This window comes from Pelmatolapia mariae, linkage group LG4, assembly GCF_036321145.2.
Source record: "Pelmatolapia mariae isolate MD_Pm_ZW linkage group LG4, Pm_UMD_F_2, whole genome shotgun sequence".
NCBI lineage: Eukaryota > Metazoa > Chordata > Actinopteri > Cichliformes > Cichlidae > Pelmatolapia > Pelmatolapia mariae.
In genome coordinates, this window is record NC_086230.1 from 13960597 (window position 1) to 13973801 (window position 13205).

General features: G+C 40.5%; 1 protein-coding gene across 1 annotated transcript; it reads left to right on the forward strand.

Annotated features, from left to right (window-relative positions):
- Positions 1-837: 837 nt before the first annotated feature.
- Positions 838-12938, forward strand: LOC134625349 (SEC14-like protein 1). The gene is made up of 16 exons (XM_063470575.1): positions 838-1006; positions 1344-1440; positions 5683-5832; positions 6109-6240; positions 7320-7448; positions 7547-7766; positions 8087-8196; positions 8957-9146; positions 9530-9618; positions 9723-9793; positions 9903-10074; positions 10500-10634; positions 11379-11513; positions 11735-11977; positions 12127-12305; positions 12575-12938. The coding sequence occupies exons 2-16, from the start codon at positions 1378-1380 to the stop codon at positions 12657-12659; spliced, it is 2103 nt and encodes a 700-aa protein (XP_063326645.1). The 5' UTR covers positions 838-1006; positions 1344-1377; the 3' UTR covers positions 12660-12938.
- Positions 12939-13205: the final 267 nt, after the last annotated feature.

A 13205-nucleotide genomic window follows, 5' to 3' on the forward strand; every position in this document is an offset into this window, starting at 1 on the left:
TTTATAAATCCAAATGCTTTGTTTCCAGTTGTATATGAGATTATCAGAGATATCACAGATTTTCTTTTTGTTCTTTTTTTTTCACAGATTTTCAAAGCTGCTAGATTTGGACATCCTATTACACAGTCAGAATTCCCCTCTGCTCACCTTTTTATTATTAGCCATGAGTTTATAATCATAACCCTCTTTTTGTTTCTATTACCTTAACTCTCATTAACACACACACACACACACACACACACACACACACACACACATATATGTAGTTTCACCTATAGATTAGAGAATTATTATGCTAAGTTACTATATGTTAATAATTTTTGCTATCCATGAATTTTTAAATTTACAGTTTTAAAAATAGAAGAAAAATAAGTAAAGCACATTGTTTTCATTATTTTTCTATTAAGATGACAAATGCCAGCAATTTACTTGCATTTCTGAACAGAATTCGTCTTAGTCGTTTAAATATTTTGTTTCATTAATTTCTGACTTCAAATTTAGATTAAAAATGTGAAGTTTGTCATTTTTCTAATAAATAACAATACACATTATTTTTGTTTAACAATTTTTTGAGATTTTTAAAAACATTTTCCGTGTTTATGACGTTGTCTCGTAAGTTACTACAACAACAGCTTTAAAAAACTTTGTATATATGCCCTCCTACGTTTGTGTCTGAATCCAGAAAGGCGGTAGAAAATATTCAATAATGTTAGACAGATTTAAAAAAAAAAACGAATTTACAGTCTTTTGTTCATTTCGTGTTTGTCGGTGTCGGATGAAATTTTTTTTAAACATCACGTTGATTTCCTGTTTGGCCGAAAGGGGGCGGAGTCAAAGGGCTGCTGTACGGTCAAAATGACGGGTAGGAAATGTTTTTCTTTTGCGGTTTTCATTATAGGAAAGTAGGCGAGAGGCCCGCTTTCTTTTCTCGGCCGACGATATGGACCCTCATATAGTTGGACAGCTACAGTAAGCCAACCTGCCGGCGCGGAAAGAAAACAGTTCTGTAAGTCAAAGTGTCTTTCTTTCCGCTATAGACACCGCTTGTCACTGTGTTTGCTTATGTGTCATTACATTGTAACAAACTTTGAACTTTGACATTTTTTCTATAGATCAAAACATCCCAACTGGCTCCAAAAAAACTTTCTTAAATTCTCCTTCTGCAGCACACAGCTTATATTTCAACCCTAATTATGGTCATGTGAATGTCACTGTCCTCTCTTTCTCCCCTCATTGACCTTTACTCAGCTCATGTTATGTAGACTGTTTTTTTGAGAAGAAGAAGAAGACGTGCCCTTCCACTAATCTATACTGACAGCTGCCGTGTCATATCCCTGTGGCAGTTTAACAGAGTTGGCTGCTGACTGAGCTTCAGCCATGGTGCAGGAGTACCAGTCCCCTGTTCGGGTCTACAAGCACCCGTTTGAGTTGATAATGGCGGTAAGTGACGTGCTTATATTGAGGAATCTTTTAAATTCACAGATTGTGTGCGTATGTATATATGCAGCCTCCTAGCTCACAGCATTGAAAATGAGCTTCATATTTGCAAAATATCCTTTATACACAAACTAGGGATCAAAGTTTGGCAATCTGCTTTTCACTCTAGGGCACTGACCCTTTGTTCAACTTTTCCTCTCATGAAAATAAATAAATAAATAAATTTTAGATTTCAAAAGTTTTCCAGCTCATTCCATGGTTAGGTGGCAATGTAAAAGAGACCAGACACTTTCAGAAAATAGGCAGTAGCCTTGTCTGCCTCGGAGGGTCATTTGTCTCATTCTTGATATTCACTTACTTGCAGTCTGTGCTGCGTGTTTACTGACTTACTGGAATGCTGCATATTTTTTCTTGCCTGCTTGTGCTGCGGTAAATACAATAACCTGAAGGGTGCTTTTTTTTCTTTTTGCATGAAAACACACAGCACAATAAAGACTCCTTTTTTCAAAACCAGACTTGCCATTTAGTGTTTGGCAACTGGCCTTGATGTTGAATGGTTATGCAAAAACTCTGTTTATATACACACTCATCAGCCACTTCACTTGGTACATCAGTTTAACTGCTCGTTTGGCGCAAATATCAAAAATGGACGAATTTCAGTCAATCTCGTTATTTCTTATCTAAACAGAGTCTGGCAAATGCAAAGGTTGTGGGGTTTAATCAAGAATATATCAGAATGAGAAAGAAAAGTCATGTAAGTAACCTTGAACGTGGCATCGTTCTTGTTCGGGGTATTTGTAAACTGCTGATCTATTGTGATTTTTTTTTTTTTTTTTTTTGCATTAGAATTACATTTCTTAGACTTTTTGTCTTATTTATGTCAGAAATCAGAGGAGAATAACCAGACTGCTTTGAGCTGAAAGGAACCACTCCTTACAGCCAAAGTCAACCCAGTATCACAGCAAAATGTGTAATAAACACGCCGGTACACCCTGTCCACTTCTAACTTTGGAGAGGGAAAAAAGATAATGATTGCATTACCGACAGGGGAGATAGTATATTTAAAGCCAAGAAGTCAGTAGTAAGCATAAACACATGAAGTACATTCAAGGGTCCTTAATAACCAGAAACGATTAAGCTAGGTGGCTAGTATATATTTACATGTAAATGTGTTAATGATGTCAGTTTAAATGCTTCCTTCCATGATTATTTTCATGTTGGCTTGAAATAAAGTATCTCCCTCTGCTGTTACTGCAACTGCTACATGTGTGTATATTTCATTTGGAAAGGCAAAGTGTGAAATGGTCTTTTACATAATGCTGTGATACTGGGCTGCAAAGGTAAGCAGAGTGCACAGCACAGATGGAGCAGATGGACTACAGCAGCAGAAGACCGCACCGAGGGCCACTCCAAATAGCTAAGAACAGGAAACTGAAGCTCACCAATATTTGACAACAGAAGATTGGAAAACATTGCCTGGTCCGATAAGTCTTGAGTTCTTCTGCAACATTCAGATGGTGAGGTCAGAATTTGCTGTAAACAGCTTGCAATCATGGATCCATTCTGCCTTGTATCAGCGGTTCAGGCTGCTGGTGATGTAATGATTGTGGGATATTTCCAATGACATGCTTTGGCCCCTTTAGTACCAGCTGAATATTGTCTAAACACCACAGCCGACCTGAGTATTGTTGCTGACCATGTCCAAAGCTGTATGACCACAGTTCACTGTACTCAACTGGCTGCCTCAGGTACCAGATCTCAGTCCAATAGATTGCACCTTTGGGAAATTCACCACAAAGATGTGAAATCAGCAAATCTGCAGCAACTGTGTAATGGTGTTGTGTCCATATGGACTAAAATCTCAGAGGAATGTTTCCAGCGTCTGTCTCAGAAATAATGTTAGTTCTGAATGCAAAAGAGTGTCCAACCCAGTGCTAGTAAGGTGTAACTAATGAAGTGGCTGGTGAGTGTGTATTTGAGGTGTCTGTAAGTCATTCAGCGTGGTTGTTGTTTTCTTATCATGTGTTGCCTGGGCAGAGGTCGGGAGTTCTCGAGTTGTTTTGTGGGACAGTTTTTTAGAACAGCTGTAAGTTATGTAAGTGCCACGCTGACCACTTCTCTTATCCTTTAGAAAGCAAACAAAATGCAACGCTAAGAAAAAGAGGCCACAGCAGAGTTTGTCAGCAGAAAACTTTGCAGCTATATTTATACAACTCATTTTCCATTATTCCAACAGTATTCAATAGTTATACAGGGGGAAAAATCCATTAAAATTCCATGCTATAAGCTGGCTTTTCTTTAAATGGAATATTTTTTGTTATGATACTGATGCATTGCTTTCCCACCACTGCAAATTGCAGTTTTGGGCTAAAACCATAAGCACAAGAACACCAGGAAAAGCAAAAGTAGGACAAAAGAAAAATAAATGCGGATTTCCGTGAGGGGCACCTTCACCTGTGCGGTCTGCTCTTGGTGTTTTCTCTTAAGTTACACATTAAGCCAAAGTGTTGCACAACATCCTTGGTGAAGGGTTGTAGAGACTGCGATGCTGCAGCGGTTACAGTTTGCCGTGCAGCTGCTATACAGAGTTAACACAATAGACTGTGTGGATAACACCTACACCAAAGCCATTTGATGCTTCCCCATGGAACATTTTCAGGTCTGAAATTCTTCCTGCGTCACTGCAGGTTATTGAAAAGACTCTCAAAATAAGCCCTTTGTGAAAGCTAAATAACAGCTCCTTTAAGAAGAGGAAGAAGCCTGTGACAGCTTAAAGAGGAGAATCCAAATGAACAGCCTACATCCTCTTCTGCTCCCATTTATCTCAGAGCTTCTCATTAGCTCCCTCAATGCTACTGACAGCTGTTGTTCAGGCTAACAGTGCTAATCAGTGTCCTGGATATTACTGAATGTTTAACCAGTGACGCCATTGTTGTTCCTGTCATGACATCTCTTAATGACTCTCCTGGGGCTTTATGTAACAGAGCTAGGTGCCTGTAAACGGACGACACTTGTAGAATTGCATTTGATCAATATCGCCAGAAGAGTAAAACATGTTTTGAATGAGCTTGCCAATGCAAGATAAAATGGTATGAAACAATGAAAAGTGCTGTCTGTCTGACGTTTGGCTTACACAAAGTCCTCAAGGCTTGCTTTGCCTAAAACACTAGAAACCCATGTTTTCTTTTTCCCCCCCTTTTATATATATTATTAAATATTTCGTGCCTCCATTATGTGGTTATGCTCATAATGCTGAAGGGGGAATAGGCAGAACAGAGCTTTCAATTTGTCTGCAATCAGTGAAACATACTGTTTTTGTTAGTTTGCCTGTTGCACAGCGCCAGTCAATGCTGCTTAATTAGCACGGAAACATTTCCCAATAATTTTCTTAGTGAATAATTTCATCCTGTTGATTGGATTGTTCATACGCTGTGCTGTATTGATGCGTGCAGGATGTACGAGTTTGTCTGTGTGTGTGTGTGTGTGTGTGTGTGTGTGTGTGTGTGTGTGTGTGTGTGTGTGTGTGTGTGTGTGTGTGTGTGTGTGTGTGTGTGTGTGTGTGTGTGTGATTTTGAGAGTTTAGCTTTTTAAACTTTTAAAATCTTAAGTCTTGGCTGACTTGGTGATTTTACTGCTTAACGCAGTTCCTCAAGATATTGACGGTACTTTTCTATCCCATGGTGAAATGCTTATTCCTCTATCCGCGCCATTACACAGGCAGCTGTCCATATCTTAAAGGTCCAGTTCATCCCCTGCTTTTGCTTAGTTGTCAATAGTTTGTTATCAGAAGCTGCACTGCCCTTGTTAAGTAACATCTTTTACTGCAGATCTTGAAACGCCTGCCTGGCGGCTCAGTCAATGCATACAGGTAGCCCTGGTGATAGTGGCTCAGGCAGATGGTCACATACTTTGGTCTTTAAAACACGTGGCAATTACTGCTTGTAAATGCTGCAGGCTGTTGCTGTCCGCAAAACATAACATTTTAATAGGCATTTACATGAACTAAAGTTGCTAACTACAGAAAAAAGCACCCTAACCTGACACAGTAGTTCAGTGCTATAAATCTATTCAGTCAGCAGTTGTGATTATAGTTTTCTATAAGCAGCTTTCCCTTCCTAACAGTGAGCTACCTCACTGAGGCAGAGCTCCCAGTGGAACAAACTGAATGGACCCAGGCAAGCCATTAATACAGACAACATAATAATAAACCCAATCAATCAATTTTTCTATATAAATGTCTTTCAGGCCTACGTGAGACGGTTCCCAAAGTGTCCATTGATTCCAATGTTTGTGGACAGCGAGATCATAAGTGAGAGCCAAAGTGATGATGGATGCGTGCTGGTGACTGAGAGGCGCTGTACGATCGACATCGAAGCCCCACGACTTCTCAAACGGGTACTTCCACTCTGACCTTATAGGGGATGAGGGCAGTAAAGCAAAGGAATTGGTTACTATAATGTGATCTTTCTTTTGTGAAGTACTTAAATCGGATGCTCTTTATTTAGTGAAATACTTGTAAATGATGCATTTCAGCCGTGCACATGTTATTGGAGGATAAAAGATGTGACTTTTTGCAGTAGCTGTCATTGTTCTCTTGCAAATCAAATTGCTGTATGTGCATCCTGTGAAAATGCTCAACAAATGTAGCTTTTTTGTTTCTTCTGCATGTAGATCGCCGGTGTGGATTATCTGTACTTCATGCAAAAAAACTCTCTGAACCGCAGAGACAGGACCCTCCATATTGAGGTTCACAATGAGACTTTTTCTAACAGAGTCATTGTCCGTGAGAGGTGCAGCTACACGGTGAGTCTGAGAGTCAAACATGGTAATCAGGTGCTTAGAATGTGGCAGCGTGTAGGAGGTTTATTTCTTTGTTTTTATATAAACTTTTACAACGCCTAGTGCTTGCCGGATGGTACAGAGTCCCTGCTAAAGGCAATGCAATATGTGGTGCATGAATTATTCATCTTAGGTGATCCTCCCATAGTGTGCTCAAGGCACTAAAGAGCTAGTGTCACCAGGTGTCTTTAAAGCTGCTGTTGTCTCAGTCAGAGTTACTATAATACTGCTCTCCCTGTTAAAAGATTCTTCGCACAACTTTTTGATGTCTGCTCTGTATCATGTGGCAGTCTGCACAGAAGAAAGTAAGAATTTTGTATGACAGTAATTTTGCAATTACTGAACCAGCCACTTCATTAGGTATACCTTGCTACAGCTGCCTTCTCATCTTCTTTAACTCTTCATGGCACAAATTCAATCAATTTTGGTTCATGTTAACATAATAGCATCACATAGTTGCATAATTTGTCAGCAGCACATCTGTGGCCTAAATCTCTTGCTCCAGCACATCCCAAAGGTGATCAATTGGATTGAGATCTGGTGATTGTGGAAACCGTTTGAGTTCAGTGAACTCATTGTGATGTTCAAGAAACCAGTTTGGCATGATCTGAGCTTTCTGAAATGATGTGTTACACTGTAGTCATAAAGAGATGGACAACAACAATACTCCAACCCATCTGGCACCAATTTTCTTCCTCATTCAGACGCTCAGTTTGAGCTTTAGTAGATTGTGTTGACCATGTCTGCATGCTTGTATGCACTGAGTTGCTACTAAGTGATGAGCTGATTAGATATTTACAATAACAAGCAGTTGAAAAGGTGTACCTAATGAAGTGGCTTGTGAGTGTATGTGCAGTACCTTGCACCAGTACCTACCATTTACTTAAAAGGCAGTTAAAATTGTGATGACGAGATATGTAACCATGTATGCACTGATGTAATATTTTGTATTAAACCTCAGCTTGTGCTTTGTTTACATAACAAAGAGTTTGGTTGAACAGTTTGGTTCAAGTTCAAATTCATATGCGTGTCCTCTTCCACAGGTTCATCCAGAGAATGAGAGCTGGACTTGCTTCGAACAGTCGGCTAGTCTGGATATTAAGTCCTTTTTTGGTTTTGAAAGCACCGCAGAGAAGATAGCAATGAAGCAATATGCTAGTAGCATTAAAAAGGTTTGCATATTTTACTTCATTTGCCTTCACTTCTTGGTCCAGATGCTTCCCTAACTGTCAAAATTAATTCAGTCTTTCATTTCCTTCAACTGATGAAGGGTAAAGAAATTATTGAGTACTACCTCAGAGAGCTAGAGAAAGAAGGACTCACTTATATACCTCGTTGGACCTCCACTGTTGACTCTGGCACAGTCACTTGGAGGCACCAGCTGCCGCCCCCCTCTGCTGCCAGAGCCATCCCAGTGAACAGTGCCAAGGACGGGCTGCACTGTAAAGACTCGTCATGTTCTGCAGAGCTAGTGACCGGTTCGCCTGACGGTCAGTGTGCGCTTGCTAATCCCAACAAAGGTTTAATATTAATGTCAAAAGATAACACTACATAGAGTGAATTTACCGACTGAGATATTAAAAGTGTGGGAAATAGATCAGTGGTTGATTTATACAGCAGTGCAGGAATTCTCCTATAACTGCACTGCCAAAAAACCTCAAACAAACAGTAGCAACATTTTAAGTGTTTGATAAAAACCTGCAAATCTCACCGTGTCTAATTATTTTCAAAAATGCTGAAATTGCACTATAGTCTTCAGTCTGTTGCAATATTGTGTAACATTATGCTGTTATTGTGTTTTGGCCTGTAGACAAGTTGGATGCTGACTACATCAGACGTTACCTAGGTGATTTAACGCCTCTGCAGGAGAGCTGTCTTATTCGGCTGCGTCAGTGGCTGCAGGAAACCCACAAGGGCAAGGTCACAAATAAACAAACCCAGTTTCTTTCATTAGTGAGCAGTTGGTGCTGCGATATACAGTATGCCTTTATTTCTAAGACACTCACGCAACCTGTTATTTTCCTCTTGCTTCCACTCTTACTCTAGCTCAGTTTTGATGCTCAGAGACATACAGTGCTGTGAAAAAGTATTTGCACCCTTCTTGTTTTCTTAGTTTTTTGCATATTTATCATGTTTATCAGATCACTCAGCAAATTTTAATATGAGACAAAGATAACCCCAGTAAATACAAAAGGCAGTTTTTAAATTATTGTTTTATTTATTTAAGGAAAAAAAGTCATTCAAACCTCCCTGAGTGCATCCACAACTCTTCCATGAGATCACAAAAGAACCCAGAACAACATCTTAAGACCTCCAGGCCTCACTTATCTCAAATAAGCTCAAAGTTCATGATTCAACAATAAGAAAGAGACAAAAGATGAACATTATGGAAGGTTTGAGTCCCTTTGCATCTGCATAAAACTAACACAGCATTTAATAATTAGAACATCAAACCAAGAGTCAGACATGGTGTTGGTAGTGTAATGGTCTGGGGCTGCTTTGCTGTTTCAGGACCTTTTTGCCAACAAAGCAAACCAGTTATTCAGTTTAGGGGGCAATTTCTTTTTCACTGCACTGCATGCAATTTGCAAAGATTATATAGTAGAGATTGTCACCAGCAGAGCATTAAAAAATTCTTTGGATTCATCAGCATCTTTAACGATGCACCTCTTATGTACAGATTCCAAAGGATCAGCATGTGCTACGCTTCCTCAGGGCCAGAGATTTCAACCTCGACAAGGCCAGGGAGTTCCTCTGCCAGTCACTGACCTGGAGGAGACAGCATCAGGTGGATTTCCTGTTAGACACATGGAAGCGTCCACAACTGCTCCAGGATTATTACTCTGGAGGCTGGCACCACCATGACAAAGGTACTGAGTGAGCGATGCTGGTTGATATTGCCATTATTGTGAGGCTTTTTTACTCCAGGCAGAGGGAAATTTTATCAGCTAATCTTAAAAGCCACAGGGATTTAAGCTTTTGTGTTTATATAGTTCTCAAACAGCCTGTTAATTATTGACTGCAAAGTCTGAGCACCATATGTCTTCACTCCCATGTTTGGAAAAGGTTTCATTGCTTTTAACAGCTCAGCTGATCCAACTGATCACAGTTAAGACTTGAACACAGGATGTTCCCCTTGAGTGTTTACATGCTAAACCGATACCCTTTCTAGAGCGGTAAACACCAGCTTTGTTTACAGGTGGAAGTGTACAGTGCAGTTTGTGATTGTTCACTGTGTTTCCTTCTCATTCAGATGGCCGTCCTCTGTACATTTTGCGTCTGGGTCAAATGGACACTAAGGGTTTAGTACGAGCCTTGGGTGAGGAGGCGCTGCTGAGACAGGTGACATAATTTAATACAAATATATGACTTAATTTACATGGAAACAAAGCAAAAAGTGAAGATATTCTAAATGAAGGTGGCGCTTGACTGTGACAATGTTGCAGGTGCTTTCCATTAACGAGGAGGGACTGAGGCGCTGTGAGGAAAATACCAGAGTTTTTGGACGACCTATTAGGTACCTAAATCGTATTTAGTTTAATCCTGCCCGTGTCCCATTGGTTAATGAGCAATCAGCAGTGCACTTTAACCAAAACAATGTGATGTCCGTTTTTATGTGTCGCTAGTTCTTGGACTTGCCTGGTGGATCTGGACGGTCTAAACATGCGTCACCTGTGGCGACCTGGCATTAAGGCGCTGTTGAGAATCATCGAAATTGTTGAGGCCAATTACCCTGAAACTTTGGGTCGCCTGCTCATACTGCGGGCACCGAGAGTTTTCCCTGTGCTGTGGACCCTGGTGAGAATAAACTGACTGCATCACCTGAATATGGAAGAATGCATAAAGCTGTAGAGTACAGATGCAGAGATTATAAATAGCTAAGTGCAGTCCAGCCACGCTGGAAAAATGAGCAACTAATAAACAAAGAAAAATCAATTTATGGACCAGGAAAGATGACTGTAAAACTAAAACCCATAGGGGCACATTTAATCCTTGCTGTATGCAGTAGTATGGATGGCAGGATTGTAAGAAATTACAGAAAGAGAATGAGCTACTGGGATGATGAAGTCAATATAAAATACTATGGATGCTTAGTAACACCATCAACCAGCTAACATGTGCATTTTTCACGCTTGAATTATTCATTGATTATGGATTGGCTTTCACAGTCCATAATAAGTGACTTTGCCCTTTCCTGCATGCTCTCTCGGTCTCACCGCCAGGTCAGCCCCCTTATTGATGAAAACACTCGTAAGAAGTTCCTTGTTTATGCTGGAAACGACTACCAGGGTCCAGGAGGTTTGGTAGACTACATCGACAGAGAAATCATCCCTGACTTCCTGCAAGGAGACTGCATGGTGAGGTTAAGTCTTCAGCTTATTGACCATACCTGTGAAAGTCAGTCTCAGCCCAGCCAGAAATATGCATGTCATACCTGCAGTATGTGGTTTCACCAGCATGTACCAGTTTAGCATAGCTACATCTGGGTAGACATTTCTCTACAAATTCAGTGAACATCACCTTGCACTTCAGGTCCTTGACCCTGTGTTGTTTTGTTATGAAGAAATGATTATTGGAGGCCTGTATAGATTTTTGAGCTGCAGGTTGTCAGATAGGACCAGAACATACTGTACCCACTAGCCAGTGAACATCTGCCTCAGCTCAGCTGGCTCAGACTCAGCACACAGTAAAAGATCAAGTTTTCCTTTCTTTTTGTTTTTTGTTGACATAAAGGAAAAGAATTGCATCTGGGGCACATCACGATGTCCTTACAGGAAGACTCGCATGTTTGAATTCTGTGACAGTTCAGTCAGTTCTGTGAGCACTCGACAAGTTGTTGCTCAGCTGCAAACAGTGAAAGTGAAAGAGGTGTAGCTAGTTGGAACTATAAAATGGCATTTCATACTGAGAAAGGTTATCCTTTAACTGAACCTGTATATCTAAGATCATGGCATATGAAATGCAGTAAAACTTATTACATAAGATATTACTTTATTACACTATGCCTATTGTAAAACAAGCTAGTATGTCTACATATATTTTGATATATATTAGTAAGCGTTCTGCTTTAATCACATTTATTTCTGTTTCTTCTTCTTCAGTGTGACATCCCAGAAGGAGGAATGGTTCCCAAATTTCTGTACAGAACAGCAGAAGAATTAGAGAGTGAAGAAAACCGCCTGTTGACTGATTCCATCTATAAAAGTGCCAGTATCTACAAGGGGGCTCCATACGAGGTGCAGTCTCAACTTTTACGATTTTCCTCCAGTTTTACGACAATAAGAGTTAACAACAGGGCAAGAAAGGGGACATTTCTTTGCATTTAATAGATTTTATGCATTGTGTAATAGTGCCACCTACTGGAACAACTATGCATTGCATGCTTAAAATATATAGCGTGATTAATGAATTGCAGTCTTCAGACCTGTGTTTCTAATCTTCTTACATCTTTCTACAGCTGCTGATAGAGATCACAGAGGCCTCCTCTGTCATCACATGGGACTTTGATGTGTCTAAAGGAGATGTGGTCTTTAACATCTACCACTCCAGGAAAGCCCCTCAGCCTCCCAGAAAGGAAACTCATGGTATCGCTTCCCTAGGGGCTGTTAATCCACAGCTTATAGACAAGAGCTGGGTACTAGGCCAGGACTACAGCATGGTGGAGAAAGCCCTCATGTGTAGGGAGGGAGAGAGTGTGCAGGTGAGGGAGGACATAAAAAGCTCTTTTGATCTGTCTTTGTTTAACAGTCTCAGACAACCTTCGTTTGTCCCCGTTCGCCATCTTAAGTGCTTAATCCTCCGTCACAGCGAACACAAATTGATCCTGCAGATGTCTCTGGTTTGAAACAGGGCTCCCACATAACACGCTGGCCCGGCTTCTACATCCTCCAGTGGCGTTTCCTAAGCTCCGCAGCCTGCGCAGCCTCCAGCATGCCTCGAGTGGATGATGTGCTGGCCTCTCTGCAGGTTTCCTCCCACAAGTGTAAAATCATGTACTACACCGAGGTCCTTGCCTCCTGTGACTTCAGGTCAGTTTGGTATTTTTATTTTTTTGGTGTTATACTGAGGCTCTTTTTCACTGCACGGGTCTTATGTAAGACTTTAAATATATACAGGGACATTTATGCAAACTGTGTTTCAAGTTTGCCAGACATGTATTCCTTATGCTTGTGCGTAAGCTGCCTTTTATTTGCCGCAGAGATTAGAATAATTGATTAGTATTTGATTGGGTGTAACTACGTCTTCAAGTTAAGATAATGTTGTTTGTTGATTTGTTTTTGTTTGTTTGTTTTTTTAGGGGTTCCATGACCAGTCTGGAGTCTTGTCACAGTGGCTTCTCACAGCTCAGTGGCACCACAACATCCTCTACTATTTCAAGGTAGCATCTGTTAAGCGGACGTCCAGATGCAGCAATGACCAAAGCTCACTTGTATCCACCAGCTCTGCTTGTCCTTGGTACCTTCAAAGAGAATTTTGTTTTTCAAATATGAGCTGTGTCACTGAAGACTGATTTTTGTTTCTACCGGAGTACATTAATAATGCAAATACCTGATGAAAATGCACTTTCATCTTATATCCTTGCAATACGACAATGCATAAAATGAAAATGTGAGATGGCTCACACACAGTAGCGTTTATATATTCTTAGATTAAAATTTAAAAAAGCACACATCAGCTTCTGTCCTTGCTTCTGTTGTCCACAAGGTGTCAGTGCAGTCTGCTGGGGCTGCTCTCAAATCTGCAGCGGCCTTTCCGCTTGGAGTTTAACTCACAGTCTTCATTTGGTTGTCTATGAAATTGAAGGGAGAATTGTTCAGAATTGTAAAACAATAATAATCGATGTCTCTGGAGTGTCTTGCACCAAGTGTTTCGAACAGCACCTGCGCTGGCAAAGCTGTGCTGAAGCAATATCTTTGATTTATCATCGA